Below are 24,434 nucleotides of genomic sequence, written 5' to 3'. Positions count from 1 at the left end.
GCTCTAGGAATTTAAAGGTCTGTACGAGCAACTCTATTGGCTGCTGGCAGCGGCCTCCTCTGCCATCAACCAATGAAGTGCAAGTATTTTATTGGTTGATGGCAGACGCGCCCCCTGCAAGCGACCGCTGCAACTCCTGACCACTGATCTTCCCGCTCCAAGAGTTAAAGGTCCATACAAACGACCAATAGAGTCGCTCGTAGGGACCTTTAACTCTTAGAGCGGGGAGACCATCATCTCCCCAGGCCAAGTTCTACCACCAGGAGTTAAAGGGCCGTGCGAGCCAATTGGTTGATGCCAGAGGAGGCCTCTGCAGGTGACCAATAGAGTCACTCGCACGGCCCTTTAGCGCCTGATGGGGGACTTGGCCTGGGGAGACCATTGGTTTCCCTGCTTCAAGAGTTAAAGGTCTGTACGAGTGACTCTATTGGTTGCCGGCAGTGAGTCGCTCGTACAGACTTCTAAAATCCTGGTCCCATAACTTGGCCAGAGGAGACCACTGGTCACCCCACTCCAAGAGTTAAAGGTCCATACGAACGACCAATAGAGTCGCTCGTACGAACCTTTAACTCTTGGAGCGGGGAGACCATGGAGCAGGGATACTCATTTACACTCTCTCACACTCCGTAGAACATGACCTTCTGACGAGCTTCCATAAAAAAGGCAGAGCTTCTGGTGACTTTCTCTCCCTTGATTGGAGTTTGTCACTGGAAGCTCCATCATTTTTGCAGAAGTTTCCTAGGAGGTCATGTCAGCGGAGATGCAGATGATGAAAGAAGATGGAAGACAGAAGAGCGAAGAACAGGAAGATGAAGAGGAAGAATGGAGGCATTCAGAGAGCGTAAGATAATAAATGAGAGTGTGAGAGAATAAGTGAGGGAGTGAGAGTGAATGTGGGCGTTGGACAAGATATTTTGTTTCCAATTTTTTTTAAAAACATAGATTTTTGTCCAAAAACAAACCAAATAATTAATCCAAAACTTTATTGCCCATTTGCACACGTTTAATATATTTAATAGACAGACAGACATATTGGGTTACATAAACATTCATTTTGTAGGCTTTATTCTAAATTATTCTTAGGCAATCAAGAATAAGTTTTTTCAAATGTATTTTGATAACCTCGTTCCTAAGGCTATATATAATTGGATTAAAAAATGGGTTGAACAAAGTATATAAAAGAGATGCTACCTTATTGATATTATATGATTGCCCTTTGGAGGGGGCAATGTAAACTGTTATTAATGCCCCATAGAAGGCACACACTACAGTCAGGTGAGAGCTGCAGGTGGAGAAGGCTTTCTGTCTCCCAGCGCTGGAGGAAATTCCAAGGATGGCGACAAAAATAGAAATATATGTGAAAATAATAAAGAACAAAGGGATGGTTGCAAGGGGTACGGCTAATACAAAATCTACAAGTTCAGCAACGGTATGCTTTGTACATGACAGCTCAAGAAGGGGAGCAAGATCACAGAAATAATGGTCAATGACATGACCACAGAACTGTAAGGAAGAAACAAGGGGGGTAATTATCAATGTTATTATAGATGCTAAAAGCCAGGAGGAGAAAATGAGTTGGAAACAGAGCCTAAAACTCATGATGGACGTGTAATGCAGCGGGCGGCAAATGGCCAAATACCGGTCGTAGGACATCACCGTGAGAAGGAAACTCTCTGTGCTTAGTGAAGCACCGAAGACATAAAACTGAGAGATGCAGCCAGTAACAGATATTGTGCTTCCTCCATTAATTATAACATGGAGCATGTTGGGGACCATTGTTGCAGATAGAAGGATATCACACAATGATAATTGAGTGAGGAAAATGTACATGGGAGACCTAAGAGTCTGAATATTTGCCACCAAAATAATAATCAGCAGGTTCCCAACCAACGTCAAGATGTAGATCACCAGAAACAGAACAAACAGAACAAAGTTTAAAGTAAAAACATTTTGAAAACCCAACAGTACAATCTCCATTACCTTTGTCTGATTCATTTTAAACACACTATACAAACAAGAAAAAAAACTAAACCAAATATTTGATCTGAAAAACAAAACAAATGTATCTAATAAAGTTAGCGTTTGACCTACTTTTTATTGGACCTTCTAGAATGAGAATAAAAACCCATAGTGTATCGGTCGTTTTTATTATCTCCTCTAAAGGTTCATATTTTACTCGATTAGAGAATTATTTTCGTTTGGACATTCAGCGCTATCAGGAACAATGTTTCTATTGATGCATTTAGTTAGCTAAGTCTTAAAACCAGAGGACATGGAAGAGCTTTTTTTTAAGGACAAGTTTTCTACTCGGTAATCACTACCCTCTATTACCACCACTAAGGAGTTGTTACAAGTAGAGATTAAAACATAGAAATATAGAATTTACCGGCAGGTAAGGACCATTCGGCCCATCTAGTCTGTCCATTTTTTAAGCCTTAGTAGTGCATGGTTACATGCCTTCACCGTATTAGCCTCGACCGCTTCTACCAGGAGGCTGTTACGTGTAGATGATGCCACTTCATCAAAAAAATATATATCTTCAATAATCCACAACTGGGTTTTCCTCAGGTTGCGCTGGTGCTTTTAGTTTTTCACAACTTGTCTAAGGATCTTGAGATCAGAAGTCATAAGTCTTCATGTATAACCTGCAAAGCGTAGCGCCAAAATGTATTAGCCAACACAAATCATTCCCGCTTATCTCATATCATCACATTTTTATTGCAACGTGTACCTTGTTTTATATCCAGACATACGTCATTAGTGCAAACTCACCTCGATTGCCCAAGCACATTGAAATGGCCAATGGTGAAGAAGAGACCCAACTGCCTTCAGTTGACCTCGGATGAGTGCTGTCTTGTTTGGTGGCATCAGTAAGGTCATGGATGATGAGTTTTAGTTGATGCCATCATCGATCATATCTTAAAACCATTTGATGAAGCAATGAAAAAGAATATTTTCCTTATTTTATTATGTTTTTCGTGTGATGTGGACATGCCTTTCTTTACAATGATTCCTATTTTAATTTTTAATACTTTGTGTTCGATTTTCATCAACAAAACACATTTTAAAGAGCAAAATGCAAATTCCTTTACACATTATCTACATTTTTCTTTACCCAATTTACATAATTGTTGGACTCCTAGACGAGAAATGGAAGCTCTCATGTGTGTCCACTTTTATAAAAATATCTGAATTAAGATGGCTGAATCAATTTTTTAACACTTCCATGTGCAAGAATTACAAAATTACATGCAGATCAGTAAAATAACTATAGAATTACGAATATTTTTACAATGCGTTATAGCCAGCAGTTCCAATTTTAGGAGCCAAAAGAAGATGTCTTTTAGCTTGGTTCCTTTTCAATATGCTGGTCTTAAATTATATAAATAACGCATTATGAATTCAAATTTAAAATGCTCAAGTATGGTAAAAAAAATGACATTCCTTGAGCAAAAATATCAATACAATAAATTATTCCTATATCGATCTATGTATCAAAACTACTTCTTATTTTTGATAGAATTTAAAATTGTATATTTGGGAAACCTAGAAGGATCAAGAAGAATTATAGAGCGGTGTTATTAATAAATGGAGATTTCTTTTCATTGGTCTAGGATGCTGAAAATTAGAATTTTACCATCAGATTTAAAAGATTGAAATCTAGTAAACTCACCAGACTGTTGTAGCACCAGATAGTTTAAATAGGAGACCCCATAAAGGTTTTGATAAATTCACGGCAAAATTGGAAATCAGAAGTACATTGAAGTTAATAACTTCTTCAGAGATCTTTATACTGTGCGGAACACATGACACCATCCCTGTATAAGACCACTGGGGATGGGTATTACACATAGAATCCCAAGAAAGCAGCCTGAGTGAATGAGGGGACCACACATCCCAGTGGATCATTTTTAGACTTCAGAATATTAATTATATAAATCATTTTCAAATTAGAACTAAGTAAGACTGTTAGGAAAAAAAAAAAAATCTGATCAGTTCTGGCTTATCTGTACTTAGTAAGGCAATTAGTTAAAGAAAAAAGAGATTTTTAGGTATTGAAAAAATAAAAAATATTTTTTTCAGTCATTTGACCATATCTACTAGATTTTTGTTTAGAGGACAGAGGTGTACAATAAAGGTCATGTAAAAATATGATGAAAATTACCACTTTTTCGGTGTGTTTGAGAATTATCTTAGTGTTGGCTGTTGTCTACCCATATATTTAGAGCAGTTTAGATGCAATATTACTCCCCCAACAGTAGGTGGCGCAGTTACTTTCAGGAACTGTCAATAGGGTAGAAACCTAACTGTGTGCTGTTAATTTAGCTGGGTCTAAAACACTATTTGTAGGTGAAAAGTTAATAAATTATTATGTAAAATACAGTTACGTGGATATATGTTAATGGTGCATTTTTTGTAATGAAGAAGTGATTTCAGCAGAAATAACTTTAGCAGAAGTAGCTTGAGATCCACAGAACCCAGATATATTTGTTTCAGTATAGATGTGTCTGGCATTGCAATGGTTAACTACAGCCTTTTGTTGTATGTAACCTTTTGTTGTATGTGACATTGTGACATTGAATTTCAATGAGAGGTAACAGAGAGGACATGTAATGGTGCCCGCGGTGGCCAGCAGAGTGGGCCCTGACCGGGTTCCCGAGTAGGGCCAGGCTTTAGCCCCAGTCTAGGTAGATTAAGGGTTGGGGTTTAGAGGGTATTTGTTTAAGGGGTTGTGACACGAGATAGGGACATTTTGTAGTCAGCTTAGAGTTTGAGCATCTTGGTATGTCCATCCCTGTGTGGTGGTTCCTAGTTTGCCTGGAAGGCTTCATGGTTTTATGTTTACCGATTTTATTCATGTGTTCAGTTTGGTGTTAACGCAACAAGGTGTCAGGCCTAAGGATGCGTGGCAATGATTGTGTTAATAAATAAAAAGGTCTGTGGCCCTTTAACCCAAGTTTCATGTCTCTGTCGTTTATTGAGTTAATGGTAGATTGGGTGGGGGGCCTGGCCCGAAGATTGAGGGTTCTTCAGTCAGGACATGTGACTTAAATAAAATCCCATTTATCCTCACTTAAGACGCAAAAGAACTTAAACCATTGCCCACTGCAATATCACTCATACACCCGCCCCCCCCCAAAAAATGAGGAAAATAAATAATAATAAGCTATCCATGGTGGGGCAGGGATAATGAAATCAACCAAGAAGGGTTAAGTAAACCCTGCCCACATCAGCCCCTGCTCAACTAACTAACTGAACTAAATTCCATTCACAAGCAACTTTATTTTTTTAAATTACGGGAGAGGGCATGCAAGTTCATTGGGAAATTCACAAAACATTAACCCTTGCTTCATGTATAAAATACAAAAAAGATAACCTGCGGATTGCCCTCTCCGGCTTTTCAATAGTAGGGTGGAGGGTAATCAAAGAAACTTGGAGGTTTATTGCCCTATATAGCGCATCTCTCCCCGTCCCCTGTTCGGGGGATGGGGAAGTTAAACATTATAAACATTCCTCTATAGGCGGACCCAGCTTTCTGACCAGCAACAGCGATGGGGTGAGGGTGGACAGCTGAGGAGCCGTGCCTCAGATAAGGGAATTTCTAGATTTTACATCCCAAATGTTGTACTTTTACACCCTTTTGTAATGTGTTTATGTCTCACTACTTCTCTTTTGTAATTTACCTTCACTATCCTCTGTAAAAAAGGATAGGTATTTATTGAGCTGGATCTTATCCTTGTCTATATAACTCTATCATCCTTAATTATGTAACTCTTTTGTGTAATTATCGCTTATTTACATTTTCTCCTTTAACTTACCATATTTGTTTGATTATAAGACACCCCCCCCAAAAAAAATTGAATATTAATTTAGGAAACAAAGGAAAAGCCTGAATATAAGACTAAATATTAATTTACATGTAAACTATTTTTTCATATTTAATAAAAACTATGATTGAGAAAAATGCATTTTTGTTTTTTATTTCCTTTTATTTGCCAACCTGCCCCCCCCTGTTATGCACATCTGCCCCCCAGATATGCCTTATACCCCCTTATATGTCACTCGGTCCCAGCAGAAATGGTTGCATGTAAAAATGAAGCTAAAAAAACAAAGGAAATATTCCCTAGGCCCTATATATATATGTTTACCCCACTTTTCAACTTACTTGCTTCTCTCCACATGTCAAAGCCACTTGCATCACGGGCACCCTGCAGGACTACCCAAGGGTCCCTGTCTATGCAGCGTTCTGTGTAGCTGGTAGGGGGTTGGGAAATATTGCCCCCCCTAAAGATTGGTGTCTTTCCTCCATCAAACACTCCAACAAGACGTCACCAAAAGCGCCATCATTTTTCCCTAACTTGAACTCAGGGCAGTATGACGGAGCACCCAGTGACGTCCTCTCCCATCACACAGAAAATTCCAAGGAGTAAAGCCCCAGTACAGTAATAGTTAGATCGCACATCCCTGTGTGTCTGAACTATTTTATTAAAAAGAAATCTCCGGGGCAGTGTATACAAAAATGATATTTTGAAAAATATAATGACTGTTGTAGCCTCAACTTCTGGGCTAGACTTGCCCCCCCCCATTAACCCCAATAATGACACCACACACCATTGAATATGGATAAGAAAAGGCCGCAGCCAGTTTTATTTATTACGCCAAAACCTGAAACAATAAACATCGGTGCTTTAACAAGGACAATGACTCAAAACACCAACATGTAAATATATACAATAAACACAATGAACGCACCAAGCTTGCCAAGTAATCCGGGTACCATAACCAAATACCACTTAAGGAAGGGACATACCGAGATGCCCCCACCCTGACCTGAGGTTCCCAGCACTGACAGCCAAGAACCTCCCACCAGATGTTACCAACCATTCACTTACCACCACATTAACCCCCTGGATACCTGGCAAGCTGCCGCCACCTCACAGACTGTGACGAACACCACAAAACTAAGGGGAGGGAGGGACACGCAACCAGATAAGCTGACCAAAAAAAAATGGCTCCTAAGCCCGGGAAAAGTCCCCTGCAAGTGAGCTAAAATTTTTATTTGAAAGGATTGAATATCTGGTTCATTTATTTATCCATTTCAGTGCAGGCCTCAAGATTGTATTTCCTAGGATATGTGATGGAGCCATAAATAATATGTTGTACCTGGTTTCAAGAATTCTGATGAATGCACTCTCATATTTTCAGTGCTGGATTAGTTTAGGGGCTGGTGGAGCTGCAGCTACAGGCCCCTACCTAAAAATAGGCACAATCTGGGCTGATATGTTACCTAATTTGGAACCACCAATGAAACAAATGAAAATGATGACCTCTGGGTTTCATTTTAGATTTGTTGGTTCTTTCCTAACTCTCATACGCTCTCTTGGGGTCACTCTAGGGGCTGACCACCACTTCCATGTCTCCTCTTTTTTTATCTCCATTCTTCTCTCCTCTTCAACGCTCTTCAGAGTACTTCCGCAACAGAACTGAGCCCCACAAGGCCAACCTCTTCCCTCCATTGAAGTGACAGAAACACTGAGACACGGGAGCAGTTGTCTAAGAAGGTACAGAGAGAGTGAGAAAATAGTTGTTTGTGGGAATCAAAATATGGACAACGAAACAAAGAATTTGATGGCAACATCCATCCTTATTTAGGAATCTGATTCATGATTCTCTTGCACTATTCATTTCTACCACTTCTCAACATTTCTCCTTCTTTCAAATGTACCTCACTCTTGTGTGTTATGTATTTATCAAACAGAAATATATTTTAGAGTCTTGCCAAGACAATTGCCAAGAAGGCCTTCTCCATAGGGTCAGAAAACGAAACTATCTTAAACAAACGTGGTAGAGATTAATACAGTAAGGGGAACATGAGTATTCTATGGTCTATCTTGAATAAGGGAAACCCATGGTACTAAAGCAAGTTTGAAGTCTTTAGAAATGGAAAAATAGTTTGACAGAACAATCATTTTCCGGTCTATTTCCTAAATCCTTCTTCGGCGACCCAAAATAGTTTCTTGAAATGTATTTTTATTTCCTCATTCCTAAGACTGTATATAATTGGATTAAAAAATGGGCATAGCACTGTATATGGAAGAGACAATAATTTATTTATATTAAATGATCCACCTTGGGAAGGAGCCATGTAGACCATAATTACAGTCCCATAGTAGACACACACTACAGTCAGATGGGAGCTGCAGGCAGAGAAGGCTTTCTGTCTCCCGGTGCTGGTGGAGATTCCAAGGATGGTGATAAAAATGGAAACATATGTGAAAATTATAAAGCAGAAAGGGACAGCTATAAAGGGTATGTTTAAGACAAAATCAATGAGTTCAACAAGTGTATGCTTTGTACATGAGAGCTCTAGGAGGGGAAGAAGATCACAGAAATAATGGTCAATGACATGCCCACAGAACTGTAAAGCAGAAACTTGAGGCGCAATAATAAATGTTATTATCCATGCTGAAACCCAGGAAAGTATAATGAGTTGGAAATAGAGCCGAAGCCCCATGATGGAGGTGTAACGTAGAGGATGGCAAATGGCCAAATACCGGTCATAGGACATCACTATGAGAAGGAAAAACTCTGCAGTTTCTGAAATAACAAAAAAGTAAAACTGAGTGATGCAGCCGGTAATAGATATTCTGCTTCCTCCATGAATCACAACATGAAGCATTTTGGGAACTATAACTGTGCTTATAAGGATATCGCACACCGATAACTGAGTGAGGAAGAAATACATGGGAGATTGAAGAGCCTGAAACTTGGCCACCAATATAATAATCAGCAGGTTCCAGACTAACGTCAAGATGTAGATCACAAGGAACAGAACAAATAGAACAGAGCTTAAAATGTGTGGATTTTGAAAACCCAACAGCAGAATCTCCACCACTTTAGTCGCATTGACTTCAGACATATTTACAAATAAAAGAGCCGATGAGATATTAGATCTGATCTGATTGTACAAAAATACTCGTCTCTGCAGTCGAGGCTTTTCTTCCTGGTATTTCTGCAGCCTGGTCATATTTTGTGCAAAACGACACAAACTAAATACAAAAATTAAAATTGCGTGAGGAGGTCTGTAGCTTATTGTGTTTTTTAATATAAATATGATGTTTACAAGCATTTTAATACTTTATCATCAGGAAAAAATCTTAACAAACAGGTCATCCTCAAGTTATGATGTTGACTTTGCTCCACCGAGTTTTAAAAATAAAAAATGATGAACCAAAAATTTCACTCAGAGACATGAGAAATATCCACACATTATACAGATCCTGCAATAAAAAACATATATTATTTAAAAAAAAGGAAAATTCTTAGTCAATCTATATTATGTACATTAACATGCATTGTATATTATTTCAATCCATTTCTTATATTTTTTTTGCCTTCTTAATACTTTCTAGCAGGTTTAGTCTCTATAATACAATGTATTATGCTGCACATGGTTTATTTTTTTAACCACTCAATGCCAGTTCATATCAGAGTGGATGAGGAGGGGTATTAACGGTGAATATGCCTCATATAGGGCACATTATTAACCCTCCACCCTACACAAAGTAAAGCAAAAGAGGAGCACACATATCAACCCCTGGTTCGGTCATAAAGTTTGAGGGGAATCCTTTTTTATTTGATTGGGTCATGCCACATGACAATGATCCCAAGCACAGAAGTAAATCTACAACAGAATGGCTGAAAAGAAAATAATCTAAGTGTTGCAATGGCCCAGTCAAAGTCCAGACCTCCCCCGATTGAAATACTGTTGCTGGACCTTAAGAGAGCTGTGCATAAACTAATCCCCACAAACCTCAAGCAAAGTTGAACTGAAGCAAAGTTGGAAAGAAGAATGGGCCAAAATTACTCCACAATGATAAAGTCATACAGAAAACAATTACTTCAGGTTATTGCTTCTAAAAGTGGTTCTACAAGCTATTGAATCATAAGATGCACGTTTTTCACACATGGCTTCTCCATTTTGGCTTTATTTTTTTAAATAAATCATGACATGGTGTAATGTGTCATGTGTTGTTCATCTGAGATTGTATTTACCTAAGTTTTAGACCTGCTAAGGAACAGATGATCGATCTATCTATCTATCTATCTGTAGTTTAAATTGTATAAAATGAGATGAAAATGGGATGGAAGGAATTTAAAGGGCTTTTTATGGTAAAAAGAAAACCCAACAATACAAATAAATTTGGGAAGAATATTACAGATGTGAATTAAAAATAGAGTTATTTGTCAGTCTATTAACTTTCTACCATCACATTTAAAAGATAAAAAAAGGTAATCTTACCAGTCTGGTGTTTCCTGAAATATCGCTGTATAAGAGGAAGAAATAAAGGACTTCATAATCGTGTTGATAAAATTGAGATAGTTGGAAATAATAATTTCTGTAAGACCTCGCACTGTTTCAGTAGCAGGATTTCAGAGCAATAAACAGACAATAATTGCTTCAGAGGCCTTTATACTGTGCAGGGAAGCATGACATCATATCTGTACAAAAACACTAAGGGACGAGTATCACACAGAAAATTCCAGGGAGAATAAAAATTTTGTTTTCCAAATAAATCTTCATGGTATTGTATCAAAACAAAGGATATTTTGAAAAATATAATTCAATGTGAGCTCGATTCTACTTGAAATATTAAATAAAATAAAAAAACTTAAAAATATGAGAAAACAATGACCAGAGGAAAGAGGATTCATTTGTTGCAGTCAGTAGAAGCTGAAAAAAAAGGAAAAGACAAGGCTCTGATGTAAGCAAGGGCTTAGATTCACGTGTGGGGCATTGACTGTGCATACATTTGTGCATGCATTTTGAGGGTAATTTATGGTCTATTCACTAAAGGAGAAAACTGCACAAGAGTTGAATTTTCTAAAAAAACAAGGTCCCTGGGACCTCTTATCAACCAAGGGGGAAGATGATTATCCTACATATTTCTCACCATGAGCTTGGTGGAGGGTGAAAGAATATACATATAGGAGTATAATGCCATATGTACCCCACATTCCCTCTCAGGGGCAGGGCCACCATCATTACAGTTGTAAGGGGCCAGGCTGTCTTTGGAAAAAAAAAAAAAGCTTGGTGGCAATACTACTGGACCTCCAATTAGAGGGGTGGAAGAGGGAGGTCTTGGCGGGCAACCTCAGTCCTGGAATGAGTGAAAGAGGTCTCAGACAATCAAGAGAAACTTTTCAACCCTGATTGGCTATGTCCCTCCTTTACACAGAGTTCAGTGTAAGATGCAGCTAACACCATGTCAGAAACCCACTGTGTGTGTATGTGTGATATGTGTTTAATTTCTGATAATAGAGCTGTTAATTCTCTAAAACGTCTCATGTCTGGTAATAAAGGGGTTCATTATTTGAAATTGCTTATGTCTGGTAATAGAAGAATTGATTCTCTAATCCTAATGTGGCATATTTGCCATCTTTGTCCCCAAACAGCTTGTATGGGCCATCTTTGCCCCCAAAAAGCTTGTGTGTGCCATGTTTGCCCCCAAATAGTTTGTATATGCCCCCAAGTAGCTAATCTGTGCCCTCTTGGTTACCAAATTGCTCGTCTGTGCCATCATTGTCCTCAAACACTGTGGCTTTGTCATCTTTGCTCCAAACAGCTTGTTTGTGTCATTTTTCTTGCCCCAAAACAGCTTGTCTTTACCATCCTTTCCCCAAACAGCTTGTCTGTGCCCCAAAAAGCTTGTATGTGCCATATGTGCCCCCAAACAGTTTGTCTGTGCCCCAGCTTGTAAATGCTCTCAAACATCTTGGGCCATCCTTGTTCTCAAACAGCTTTTCAGTTCCCGAAAACTGCTTGTCTGTGCCATATTTGTCCACAAACACCTTGTCTGTGCCATCTGTGCCCCCAAACAGCTTGTCTATACCGTATCTGTGTCCAAACAGTTTGCCTGTGCCCCAGCTTGTCAACACTCTCAAACACCTTGGGCCACCTTAGTTCCCAAAACAGCTTGTTTGTGCCATTTTCATCTCTAGTTTATAGGTCCCCCAAACAACTTGTCTGTGCCATCTTTGTTCACAAACAGCTTGTCTGTGCACCTGTGCCCCCAAACAGCTTGTTTATACTATCTATGTCCCTGTCAGGAGATGGCAATGGGACCACAGCACAGCGAGACACCTGATACACTGGCAATAAGAAGTAGATGCAAACACCAGGGAATGGTAAAACAGCAAAGGTGTAATCCCCAGAGCAGAAGCAGGTAGCAAAGAAAGGCAATACCATACAGGAAGCTGGGGTGTGGGGCAGGAGCTAAGCAACAAGTCCAGATATAGGAGGCCAAGGTCAGGGATAGGAGATAAATAGTCTTCCAAGTCATGGCTCCTCCCCAAACCCTAGAGACACTCCTCTCCCAATAGGACCTTACCTTTCTTTTTTTTCAGAGTTCTGTCTGTTACTGCTCGTCCCCGCCTTTGGTCTGTCCTCTTCCACTGTCACTATCCGGAAGTGAGCTGGTAAGTGAAAGGTTCCTAATAGCAAAAAACTCCAATACACACAGGACACAAATCCAGGCGAGGTACAATAGGGCACGAGCGGAGGCAGAGTCAAAAAACAAGCAGGGGGTCAGAGGCAGGCAGCAAATAGATAATGGTCAGTAAGCGAGAATAGGGTCTGGTACACAAAGGGTCAAAACACAGAGAACGCTTCGGTATAGGAATCCAACTTCAACTGATACTTCAGCAAAGGATACTGGGACTGAAGCGTCTAAATACGTTCGAATTTGGCGCCAAAATGACGTCAGTATTTGAAACGTGTTGCTATGGCAACGGTGGAGCGTGTCCTGCGTCTCACTGGATTCTGCCGGCAGCTAGAGAGAGACGCGTCTCCCTGGCAACGGAGCGAGCGCCCCCTCCCTCCTGTTAACCTCCGGCTGCAGCTGCGTGGGAGTGTAGCTGGAGAGGCCCTGCTTGCTGCTGTGTCAGTAAGCCGGGAAGGAGCAGAGATGTCAGCGTGGGAACGATGGCTGGGGTAAGTACTTGCTTTATGACAGTACCCCCTCCCGAACGGTAACCTCCGGGAACCGATAGGACCAGGTTTAGAGGGGTAACTCCTGTGAAACCGACGAACCAAGACAGGTGAGTGAACTAAAGAGGCCGGTTCCCAGGAACGGTCAGCAGGTCCGTAACCCTCCCAATCCACTAAATAATACAAACGGCCTCCCCTAAGACGGGAATCCAAAATGTCTTGAACGATATATTCAGGATAACCTTCAACAATGACAGGAGGAGGAGGTAAGGAAGACCGTGTGGCCAGTCTATTGGCAATAACTGGTTTGAGCAGAGAGGTGTGGAAAACCGGATGGATTTTGACAGATGGCGGTAACGCAAGTCGATAAGTGACTGGGTTAATACGGTGAGTGATGGTATATGGACCAATAAATCGGGGTCCCAACTTTAAAGAGGGTATGGCTAGTTTCATATTTCGAGTAGATAACCATACTTTATCCCCGGGTTGATAGTCAGGGCCAGTACGTCTATGTTTATCCGCTTGACCCTTATATCGTTGTTGAGCAATCGTCAGATTTTGTTTTGCCATACGTAATGCTTTATGTATTATTCGCAGTCTTTTCGCCGCCTCTGGCACCATTACTGGGGTTATGGATATAGGTAGGTCAGGAGGATGATAACCGTATAGCAGAAAGAACGGGGTTTCTTGTGTTGATGAGTTCTTAATGTTATTGTGTGCAAATTCTGCCATAGGTAGCAAAGAGGACCAGTCCGATTGGAGGTAAGATGTGAAACAACGAATATATTGTTCTAGACTTTGATTTATTCGCTCCGTCTGACCATTAGTTTGAGGGTGATAACCAGAAGATAGGGCTGGTTCAATCTTCAACCCTTTACAAAATGACCTCCAGAATTTTGAAGTGAACTGAGAACCCCGGTCAGTCAGTATTTGAAGAGGAACTCCATGTAAGCGAACAATCTCTCTTATGAACATGTCAGCTGTCTCAGTTGCTGATGGGAGGTGTTTCAGTGGTATGAAATGCGCCATTTTGGTCAGTCTGTCTACAACAACCATGATGGTATTATATCCGTTAGATAAAGGTAATTCCACTATAAAGTCCATTGATACGGAGGACCATGGCGATTGGGGAGTGGGAATAATTTGTAACAATCCCGGAGGGCATTGGTGTGAGGTCTTGTTCCTTGCACAAACTTGGCATGAGTTCACATAGTCTTTTGCATTCATTGCCATGTTAGGCCACCAGAAGCGACGGCGAAGCAAACTGAGCGTTCCTGAGATCCCTGGATGCCCTGCCAACGGGGCGTCATGGCAGATGCGGAGAGCGTCGGTCACAAAAGGTGGAGGTATTATCAATTTATTTTGATGGTAAAAGAGTCCTCCTTTCCTCTGCAACGGTTGAACTGTAGGACGATGAACTCTGAATTTGAAGTAGTCCCTCAGGGAGCTAATAAAATCTTTCTTGGTGACCAAAAAATGTCTCGGGGGAATTATTGGTTGGGTGGTGTTGGGGTCATCCTGTTCATTGACGTATTGGCGAGATAAAGCGTCAGCCTTGCCATTTTTACTTCCTGGTCTGTAAGTTATGTGAAAATTGAATCTTGTAAAAAAAAGAGACCAGCGCGCCTGACGAGGTCGTAGTCTCTTGGCTCGTTGAAGATATTCCAGATTGCGGTGGTCGGTAAAGATAACAAACGGATGTCGAGACCCCTCGAGATGATGTCTCCATTCCTCTAGTGCACACTTTATTGATAGCAACTCACGATCGCCTATGTCGTAATTCTTCTCAGCCGGTGAGAGTTTGCGAGAGAAAAATGCTATAGGGTGAAGTAGATTTTTAGGTCCTTGTCTTTGAGAAAGGATAGCCCCCACCGCTACTGTAGAGGCGTCTACCTCCAAAATAAAAGGCAGATCAGAATTGGGATGTACCAGTATAGGAGCAGAGGTAAATCTTTGTTTAAGCGTGGCGAAAGCCTCCTCGGCCTTTGTGCTCCATAAAAACTTGGTATTTTTGGATGTTAGGGTTGTGAGAGGAAGGACGACTCTGGAAAAATTATGAATGAAACGCCTATAGAAATTAGCAAATCCAAGGAATCGTTGCACATCTTTACGTGATTGAGGCTGTGGCCACTGTTCAATGGCCTTCACTTTAGTTTTGTCCATTTCGATGCCTTTGGATGAAATGTGAAATCCCAAGAAGTCTATATTATTAGTTTCAAACTTGCATTTTTCTATTTTGGCGAACAAACGGTGGGCACGAAGACGTGAAAGAACCTGGTGTACATGGCTGCGGTGCTCTTGGAGGGTAGCGGAAAAGATCAATATATCATCAAGATAGACAACCATGAAAGTATCTAATAAATCCCGGAAAATATCGTTGACAAAGTTTTGAAAGGTAGCTGGAGCATTACATAGTCCATAGGGCATCACTAAGTATTCGAAGTGTCCATAACGAGTACGAAATGCAGTCTTCCACTCATGACCGTCTTTAATACGCACAAGGTTATATGCTCCTCGTAGATCTAGTTTAGTGAAAATAGCGGCTTGCTTTAAACGTTCGAATAATTCCGGGATGAGAGGAAGAGGGTATCGATTTTTTATGGTTATAGCGTTTAGTTCTCTGTAGTCCACGCAGGGCCGTAAACCCCCATCCTTCTTTCCTACAAAGAATATTCCTGCCCCGGCCGGAGAGGTGGATGGACGAATAAAACCCTTGGCTAGGTGTTCGTCGAGGTAATCTCGTAGTACTTTCAGTTCTGATTCCGACAAGGGATATATACGGCCGTAAGGAATTTTAGATCCAGGTATGAGGTCTATAGGACAGTCGTATGAACGGTGTGGCGGAAGACATTCAACTCCCTTCTCATCAAACACGTCCTGGAATTCCATATAGCATGAAGGCAAACCCGGTATGGAGGTTCTGGATACAGTAGGGGACGTTTGAAGAGAAATATGTGCAGTACTGAGACAATGGCGGATGCAGAACGGAGAGGAAAATGTTACTTGTCCTGTAGTCCAATGAATGACGGGATCATGTTGCTTGAGCCAGGGCAGGCCCAAGATTAATGGAAATAAAGGGGAATTGATGACATCAAAGGTTATTCTCTCTGTATGCCTATTCCCTATAGAACAGGTGAGTGGGACAGTTTCTAAATGCACTGGTCCGGAAGACACGGGTGAGCCATCAATGGTCTGGATAAATACCTCATGTTTCTTAGAAGAGGTAGGGATCTTCTGTTTGGCGAGGTATTCTTTATCAATTATATTGCTGCTTGCCCCGGAATCGATGATGGCTTGGAGATGAAGTTGATGAGATCCCCACTGTAAACGCAGAGGAACAGATAGGTGAGTAGCGGTCTCCAGAAGTATGGACGAAATACAATAGGATCTGTTTCTGGACTCACCTCTAGGTGATTTAGGACAGATAGGGCAGGCCGACAGGAGATGGGAATCCGCTCCACAATATAAACATAAATTATTGTCCCTACGTCTGTTCTTTTCCTGAACGGACAGAGAAGATCTGGCTAGCCCGATCTGCATAGGTTCCACCTCCGATAGAGGTGAGGGTGTAGGAGTAGGATCCTGTGAACGAGGCATAGATGTTCTCCATGAGGGAGTCCAGGGACGTTGTTTCTCGGCCCTACGTTCTCGCAATCTCCGATCAATAGAAAGAGCCAAAGCCATCAGAGGTTCAAGTGAATCGGGAACTTGGCCATGAGCCAATTCGTCACGAACAGCATCCGAAAGACCCAGGCGAAATTGGTCAGCAAGGGCGTAATCGTTCCATTTAGTATCTGCAACGAGGCATCGGAACTCGGTAATGTACTCCTCCACTGGACGGCGGCCTTGCGATAAGGTACGGATAGCTGAACATGCCGAGGAGTGGAGGTGTGGGTCATCGTATAGTGAGGACAAAGTAGCAATAAAGGAGGTGTAATTATGAATAACAGGATCATTTGAAGATAATAAACGATGTGCCCAACTTGCAGGTTCACCCTCCATTAACAAAATCATTGAACGAATCTTCACGGAGTCAGAATTATAAGTACGTGGTTTAACAGAAAAAATGAGTTCGCAATTAGTAATAAATGCACGGAAAGTCTTTCGGTCTCCGGAGAATTTGGTTGGTAAAGGAACTTGGGGTTCAAACGACGGTCCTAACTCTGGAGCTGCAACGGAGGGAGCAGGTGGTGGAGAAGGGTTAATAGGAGCAGCAACTTGGTTTTTGAGGTCAGCTACTTCATTATGAAGATTTCCATATTGAGCTTGCATGTCCATCATCATTTGGGCCAGCTTCTCCATCTTGTCGTTCATATCTGAAAGTGTGGCTTGGAGTCCTGCAGGAACCATAGTAATGGCTGAAGTATACTGTCACTATCCGGAAGTGAGCTGGTAAGTGAAAGGTTCCTAATAGCAAAAAACTCCAATACACACAGGACACAAATCCAGGCGAGGTACAATAGGGCACGAGCGGAGGCAGAGTCAAAAAACAAGCAGGGGGTCAGAGGCAGGCAGCAAATAGATAATGGTCAGTAAGCGAGAATAGGGTCTGGTACACAAAGGGTCAAAACACAGAGAACGCTTCGGTATAGGAATCCAACTTCAACTGATACTTCAGCAAAGGATACTGGGACTGAAGCGTCTAAATACGTTCGAATTTGGCGCCAAAATGACGTCAGTATTTGAAACGTGTTGCTATGGCAACGGTGGAGCGTGTCCTGCGTCTCACTGGATTCTGCCGGCAGCTAGAGAGAGACGCGTCTCCCTGGCAACGGAGCGAGCGCCCCCTCCCTCCTGTTAACCTCCGGCTGCAGCTGCGTGGGAGTGTAGCTGGAGAGGCCCTGCTTGCTGCTGTGTCAGTAAGCCGGGAAGGAGCAGAGATGTCAGCGTGGGAACGATGGCTGGGGTAAGTACTTGCTTTATGACATCCACTGGAGCCACACCATCAGCCTCAGGACACGCCCCCTGCCAGCATAAAGGTGTTGGCACTTAGTCTCCACGATGTGGGGATGCGGCCTACTCCCCAATTCTATTATCTGTATAATTTGTGTTCCCAAACCACTTTTCAGTGCCCCTCAAAACAGATTGTCTATGCTATCTTTGCCACTAAAAGCTTTTAAGTGTCCCCAAACAGCCTGCTTGTTCTGTAATAGCCCCACAATTTCTGATTGCAGCCCTTCTAAGGGGATGGGGGGCAGGGCCGCATAATCAGTTCTAGCGATTATGATAACCAAACAGAAAAGGAGAGAAAGGAAAAATAATTAGCACCTGGATGCCTAAAGCTGGCTATAAGGGAAGGGGTTCTCTTCTTTTCTTGGTTAGAGTGTGTGAAAGAGAATTTTAATGGAAGTGAATAAAATGAAACCTTTTATTGGTTTCCTTGCCCGCTTATTAAGAAAACCATCACTCCTCATTCCCAGCCTTGGGAGGTTAGAGAAGTAACCTTTCATCCATCAATCGATGTCTTACATTTTTTAACCTGCTTACTCTAGTGGGTATGGCGTGGGGGCAAGGATCTCATCTAAGGGCTTCCTGTAGGTGGTATATTGTATGGCTTTTATTAGGGCAATTTTATACATTTTAACCTTCTCACCCTTCTGAGGGGATATGAGTATGGAGGAGTGAAGAAGGAGGTTGGCTAATCTCCCTCTTGGTTAAAATGGGGTCCTCGGGTCCTCCATCTTTTTTTAAAGGAACACAGAATCTGATGGCAGCTTGATGGAGACACCTTTGTGTTAAAACCTTAGGCTATTTTTACAAGTGTTCCCAGAAAGGCCAGTCTGGGAAGCAAACTGCTTAGAAGGCAACTATGCTTGCCAACTCAACATGCTACTGCTTAAAAACAAAAGCTTCTATCTATCAAAGACCTGTGACACAAAGTCCTCTAGGTGTTCAAAAGAGTTGGAGAGGAGGCACAGCTCAATCAGACATTACTCATTTACAAGTCACGGCAAGGAAGGACATTTATGTGACTGTCTAGTGGAAACGTCACAGGATATCAGAATGACGAAAAGATGTTTCTGCTGCCTGGGAAGAACCATTTCTATATAATTTACCATTTTTATATTTGTTTATTTAAATGTATTGGTGGAGTAATGTTTTGAGAGTGAAATTTTGCGAGTTTCAGATGAGGACATGCAATTCAACTTGCATGTCCTCATATGTACTTCCGAATAATTTACTACTAGAAAAAAAATGGAATTTTCCATGTAACAATTGTTACATTGTCATAAGAAAAAAACAAACATGATGACTTAAATTAAGTAAAATCCCTTGCAGATAATTAGTTGATATTCCGTCTTCCTAAAGGTTAGGGCCTCTCTAGGGGTTCTTGTTCATAGATATAAACAGCTCAGTATTTACAGTCTAGGCACACACTCTGTTCAGCGGTGTTCTCGTTGAATAATTAAAATGAATCTTCATTTTTACAAAAAAAGAAGCAAATCGCAAAATCAATTCTTGGAAAATTCTCACCGGGACAAAGATATCAGGAGAACCTGAAAGAAATGGTAATTTATCTTGTAAGCAGCCTTTGCTACAGTGCTTAAACACAAATCAGACATTACATATTTGCTATTTTTCTTTAGAAATTCAGTTACATTATATCGTTTTTGTTATTTTAAAAATAATATGTTTATATGTTTTTTCGAAGTACTTCTTTACTAAAATACAATGTATTTACTAATGTTATTTTTTTATAGAATACCACCAAATGTTAAAGAAATACGATCTTGTATCGTCAACAGACGTCTTTGATCAATTTTTCTTTTTTTAATTGAGAAATGTTGATGGCTGGGGAAATTAAACATTGTGAGATTTTGTTTTTCATGCATCTTCTCAAATATTTTTTTCTTCAGGAAATATTTAATTACTAATTTGTAAAAAAATAAATAAATAAGAAAAAGATAGAAATAAGCAATGTTCTAAAACTAATGGTATTTGTTCTTGCCCAAACAGTTCACGGATTAAAATAAGCGGTCCATGTATATTAGAAACCCGTTTTATGTGTATACCATGGAAACCGCCATCTTAGCTTCCGTATGATAAAGCAGCATAGAGTTGTGAAAGAAAATTGTATAGATCGATAACTATTGGGATATTAGTTGCTGATGACATAATGAGGAATAATAGTGTCCCCCATTCTAACCGCTGATGTCTTGCTGTTTAGTCTTCTATTGACTTCCATTGGATAATGGTATTAGAGCTCCTCATGGATATCGTAAGGAGGATAGAATTGTCCGGAACCAGACCCTTTGGATGATCTGATACCTTATACCTAAATTTATATCTGCCGTATGTATTAAAAATATTTTTTTTTCTTGCATGTACGAAGGAACCGGTTTATAACAAGACGACGGTCAATGGATTCTGGATTTTGGGATATGAAAACATTCACAATGTAAAGATATTGTTATTTGTTCTGTTTCTTATAAACTACATTTTGATTTTATCTGCCAACGCCATTATTATCGTCTTGGTGTCCACATCCCAACACATCCACTTGCCCATGTACTTCTTTCTTAGTCATTTGTCGTTCAATGACATCCTGCTCTCCACGACCATTGTGCCCCAAATGCTCCATATCACACTAAAAGAAGGAAGCATGGTGTACCTGTCCGGCTGCTTCACCCAATTTTATTTCTTTCAGATATCTACCATAACTGAGTTTCTACTCCTCACCGTGATGTCCTACGACCGATACTTGGCCATCTGTAACCCGTTGCGTTACTCCTCCATCATGGACCTCAAACTTTGTGTTCACCTTGTCCTTTTGTCTTGGATATCTGGAATGATTTTCTCATTGCCGCACATTGTTATCCTGAGCCAAATGACATTTTGTGGGTCAAATATTATCAACCATTTTTTCTGCGACTTGGTTCCTCTTCTCAAAATCTCTTGTTCTGCTAAATCAGCGAGTGAAGTAGTCATCATAGTTTTAGCAATTCCCTTAACGTTCTTCCCATTCGTTTTTATTATGGTTACTTACATCCGTATTTTCCTCGCCATCCTCCGGATCTCCTCCAGCACCGGGAGACAGAAAGCCTTCTCCACCTGCAGCTCCCACCTCACCGTGGTCTGTATATATTACGGGACATTGATATTTAACTACCTGGTTCCATCTCAAGAAGATGGGTTACAAAAGCTGGTTTCTGCACTTTACACCATGGTGACCCCATTACTGAACCCCATCATATACAGTCTGAGGAACGAGGAGATCCGAGGGGCAGTAATGAAGTTTATGTTAAGGAGAATTAAGAGAAAAATATAAAAAATGGTTATCTTTGGTTATTTTCAGCCAGTAGCTGTCACCCAGTCTCACAGGTCAACTGTTTTCATGTCTTTCAAACAGGTAAATATAAAATGGGAATATATTATGGCAAGAGGCCATAATCTAACATTAGAGAGTCAGAGGCTTAGTTTAACGTAAGAACGTTTTTCTTACTGAGAGGTTGGTAGATAGGTGGAACCACCTCCCAGCAGAAGTGGTAGAGGATAATACAGTGAGGGGATTTAAACACTCATGAGAAGAAGAGTCCAGAGACTGATTAAGTGCAAAAAAAACATAGACTAGATGAGCCGAATGGGGCCGATCTGTGGTCAAATTCTATGTTTCCATGTAAAAGTTAATCAGTATACCAGCCATAAAAACCATTGTAACTCATTACTCACATGTATCATTTTCACAATAAACAAAATGTTTCAATTGTCTGGTTATCCCTCGTACCATCAGTGAGTGTAAGAGTGTGTGTATGTACGTTCCTCAGATTTGTCTCGGTTTCACCCTTGCTATGGAATTTTTAACTATTTATTTATTTGTTTGTTTTTTTTGTTTCCATAATGGGTAAAGACACTATTTTAATATATGCTGGTTCTTGTTGATTTCCATTGTCACTCAGTAATAAATACCGTATTTGCTCGATTATAAGACAAGGTTTTTTCCAGAGCAAATGCTCTGAAAAATACCCCTCGTCTTATAATCGGGGTCGTCTTATAATCAGACCTCAACTATGACTATGAGACTAAGATCCAGATCCCCCGCAGCGCTGCAGGGGACCTGGATCCTCCTGACCCCCCCCCAACTTACCGGTACTTCTGAGTCCCCGGTGCTTAGTCCTGGCAGCCCGGACTACGCACCGGGGACTCAGAAGCACCGGTAAGTTTGGAGGAGGGAGGGGGAGTGTTAAATGGGGGACATACGCAGTGTTCCCTTTAAGCTGTGCGCTTGTGCACGCGCACATAGCTTTCAGAGGGAGCGCACACGAACAAAAATCGTGCTCACAACCAGTAGCGTACCGAAGGGGGGCGGTCCGCTACCGGTTGTGTGCACAGCACCCCTCCAGAGACGGACAGTAATGTCCGCTGCTAGAGGTGCAGGCTCCAACCGGCTTAAAATCAGTCAAGGGAGCGGGAGGTCTGTTAATACAGACCTCCGATCCTGCTCCCTTGCGATGCGCGCGGCAACTGATGTCGTGCGTCGGGATTTGATGTCAGATCCCGGCGCACAGCACTGAAGCCACGCCTACCTTCTTTACTGCACCGGAAGGAGAGGACAGAAGAGGAAGAATGAAGAGGAGGAAAAGTGACAGAGAAAAGGTAGGAAAACATTCTGTGAGAGTGAATTAGTAAGTGTGTGAGAGTGATGGGTGTTATGCTGTAGTTTAAACTGAATGTGAATGAGTGTGTGTGTGATAGCATGGATGTGTAAGTGTGTGTGGAGGGGGATAGCATGGCATAGGGAGGCTGTAATCATATTCCTATCATGCTCAGGTTCCAGCATATACTGGCTGCCTGGGCATGATAGGAGTGAGATTGCTGGTAGCAATTATATATATTTTTTGTTCAATTTTGGTGTGTTAACCACACCTTTATTAAAAGTAAGTAACACACCAAAATCGGACAGAAAAATTCGATAACAATATTAATTTATATATATATATATATATATATATGTATATATATATATATATATATATATATATATATATGATTGCTAACAGCAATCCAACTCTTATCATGCCCAAGCAACCAGTGTGATTGCTGTTAATTATATATATATATATATATATATATATGTATTGTTGTTGATTTTTGTCTAATTTTGGTTTTACTTTTAATTAAAGTGTTTTTTTTTGTTTTAGTTTTTAAATGTGTGTGGGGGGGTCATTTTCGGTTTCAGTCAAGTGAATGCTAAATTTTCAGGTCCAGAATTTTCATTTCGGTGCATCCCTATATAGATATATATAGTGTATTTGCCGTATATAGTGTATATACCGTATTTGCTCGATTATAAGACGACCCTGATTATAAGCTTAAACACAGCCTGAAGGACAATGACACAGCTGAGATTAATTACCTTAAGCATAATAAGTCTCATATATAGAACAATAAATAGTCTCTTGGACTAATTTCTTGTGTGTGTAACAAGACCCTTGAGGGCCCGAGCTTCCTGCAGGGCTAATAAAAGAGGACATTTACTGTAACAAACATTCAAAATCTGAATATTAATTAATGAAAAAAAGAAAAAGCCTGAATATAAGACGACCCTATAGGAAAAAAGTTTTACCAGTAAATGTTAATTCATGTAAACTATGTGAACAATTGTTTGTTAATAAAAGCTATGATTGAGAAAAATATGTTGTTTTTGTTTTTATTTCCTTTTTTTCAACCTGCCCCCCCAGTTATGCACATCAGCCCCCGGGCTTGCCACTCTGCCCCAGAAATGCCTTATACCCTCTAAATGCTACTGTGCCCCATGATATGCCTTTTGACCCTCTAAGTGCCACTGTGCCCCATGATATGCCTTTTAACCCTCTAAATGCCACTAAATGCGATTCGCGTAGAGCTCTACACGCTGCCTGGACTAAGCACCGGGGACTCCGAAGCACCGGTAAGTTGGCGGGGGGCATAACACAGGAGGATCCAGGTCCCCTGCATCTGAGTCCCCGGTGCTTAGTCCGGGTAGCGTGTAGAGCTCTATGTGAATCGCGAAGAGCTCTACACGCTGCCCGGACTAAGCACCGGGGACTCAGAAGCACCAGTAAGTTGGGGGGGCATAACACAGAAGGATCCAGGTCCCCTCCATTGCTGAGGGGGATCTGGATCTTAGTCTCATAGTCAGACCTATTTGAGGTCTGATTATAAGATGACCCCAATTATAAGACGATGGGTATTTTTCAGAGCATTTGCTCTGGAAAAAACCTCGTCTTATAATCGGGCAAATACGGTATATTATTTTTTTCCCTGAATACAGCGTTCTAGGGTCACTTACAATCTTACCAAAATGAACCTAGTCTAATGCCCAGCATTAACATTAACATTTTCTATCCGTATGTATTTTTAAGGCTCTCTGACTCCAAAACACATAGGACAATGTGATTGTGTTACTGGCCACTGTACGGCCTTAGGTCCAGAGTATTTACACTCGTGTAGAAAAGAAAGTACA

General features: G+C 41.0%; 1 protein-coding gene across 1 annotated transcript; it reads left to right on the top strand.

The window, feature by feature from the left end:
* The first annotated feature begins 748 nt into the window (after positions 1 to 748).
* On the top strand, positions 749 to 21,260 carry LOC149276283 (olfactory receptor 5J3-like). The gene is made up of 2 exons (XM_089503693.1): positions 749 to 841; positions 20,325 to 21,260. The coding sequence occupies exons 1-2, from the start codon at positions 749 to 751 to the stop codon at positions 21,258 to 21,260; spliced, it is 1,029 nt and encodes a 342-aa protein (XP_089359819.1).
* Positions 21,261 to 24,434: the final 3,174 nt, after the last annotated feature.

Source organism: Sceloporus occidentalis, unplaced genomic scaffold, assembly GCF_023333645.1.
Source record: "Sceloporus occidentalis isolate IW3139 unplaced genomic scaffold, rSceOcc1.0.p SCAF_242, whole genome shotgun sequence".
NCBI lineage: Eukaryota > Metazoa > Chordata > Lepidosauria > Squamata > Phrynosomatidae > Sceloporus > Sceloporus occidentalis.
This window is presented reverse-complemented; position numbering and strand designations above follow the sequence as displayed.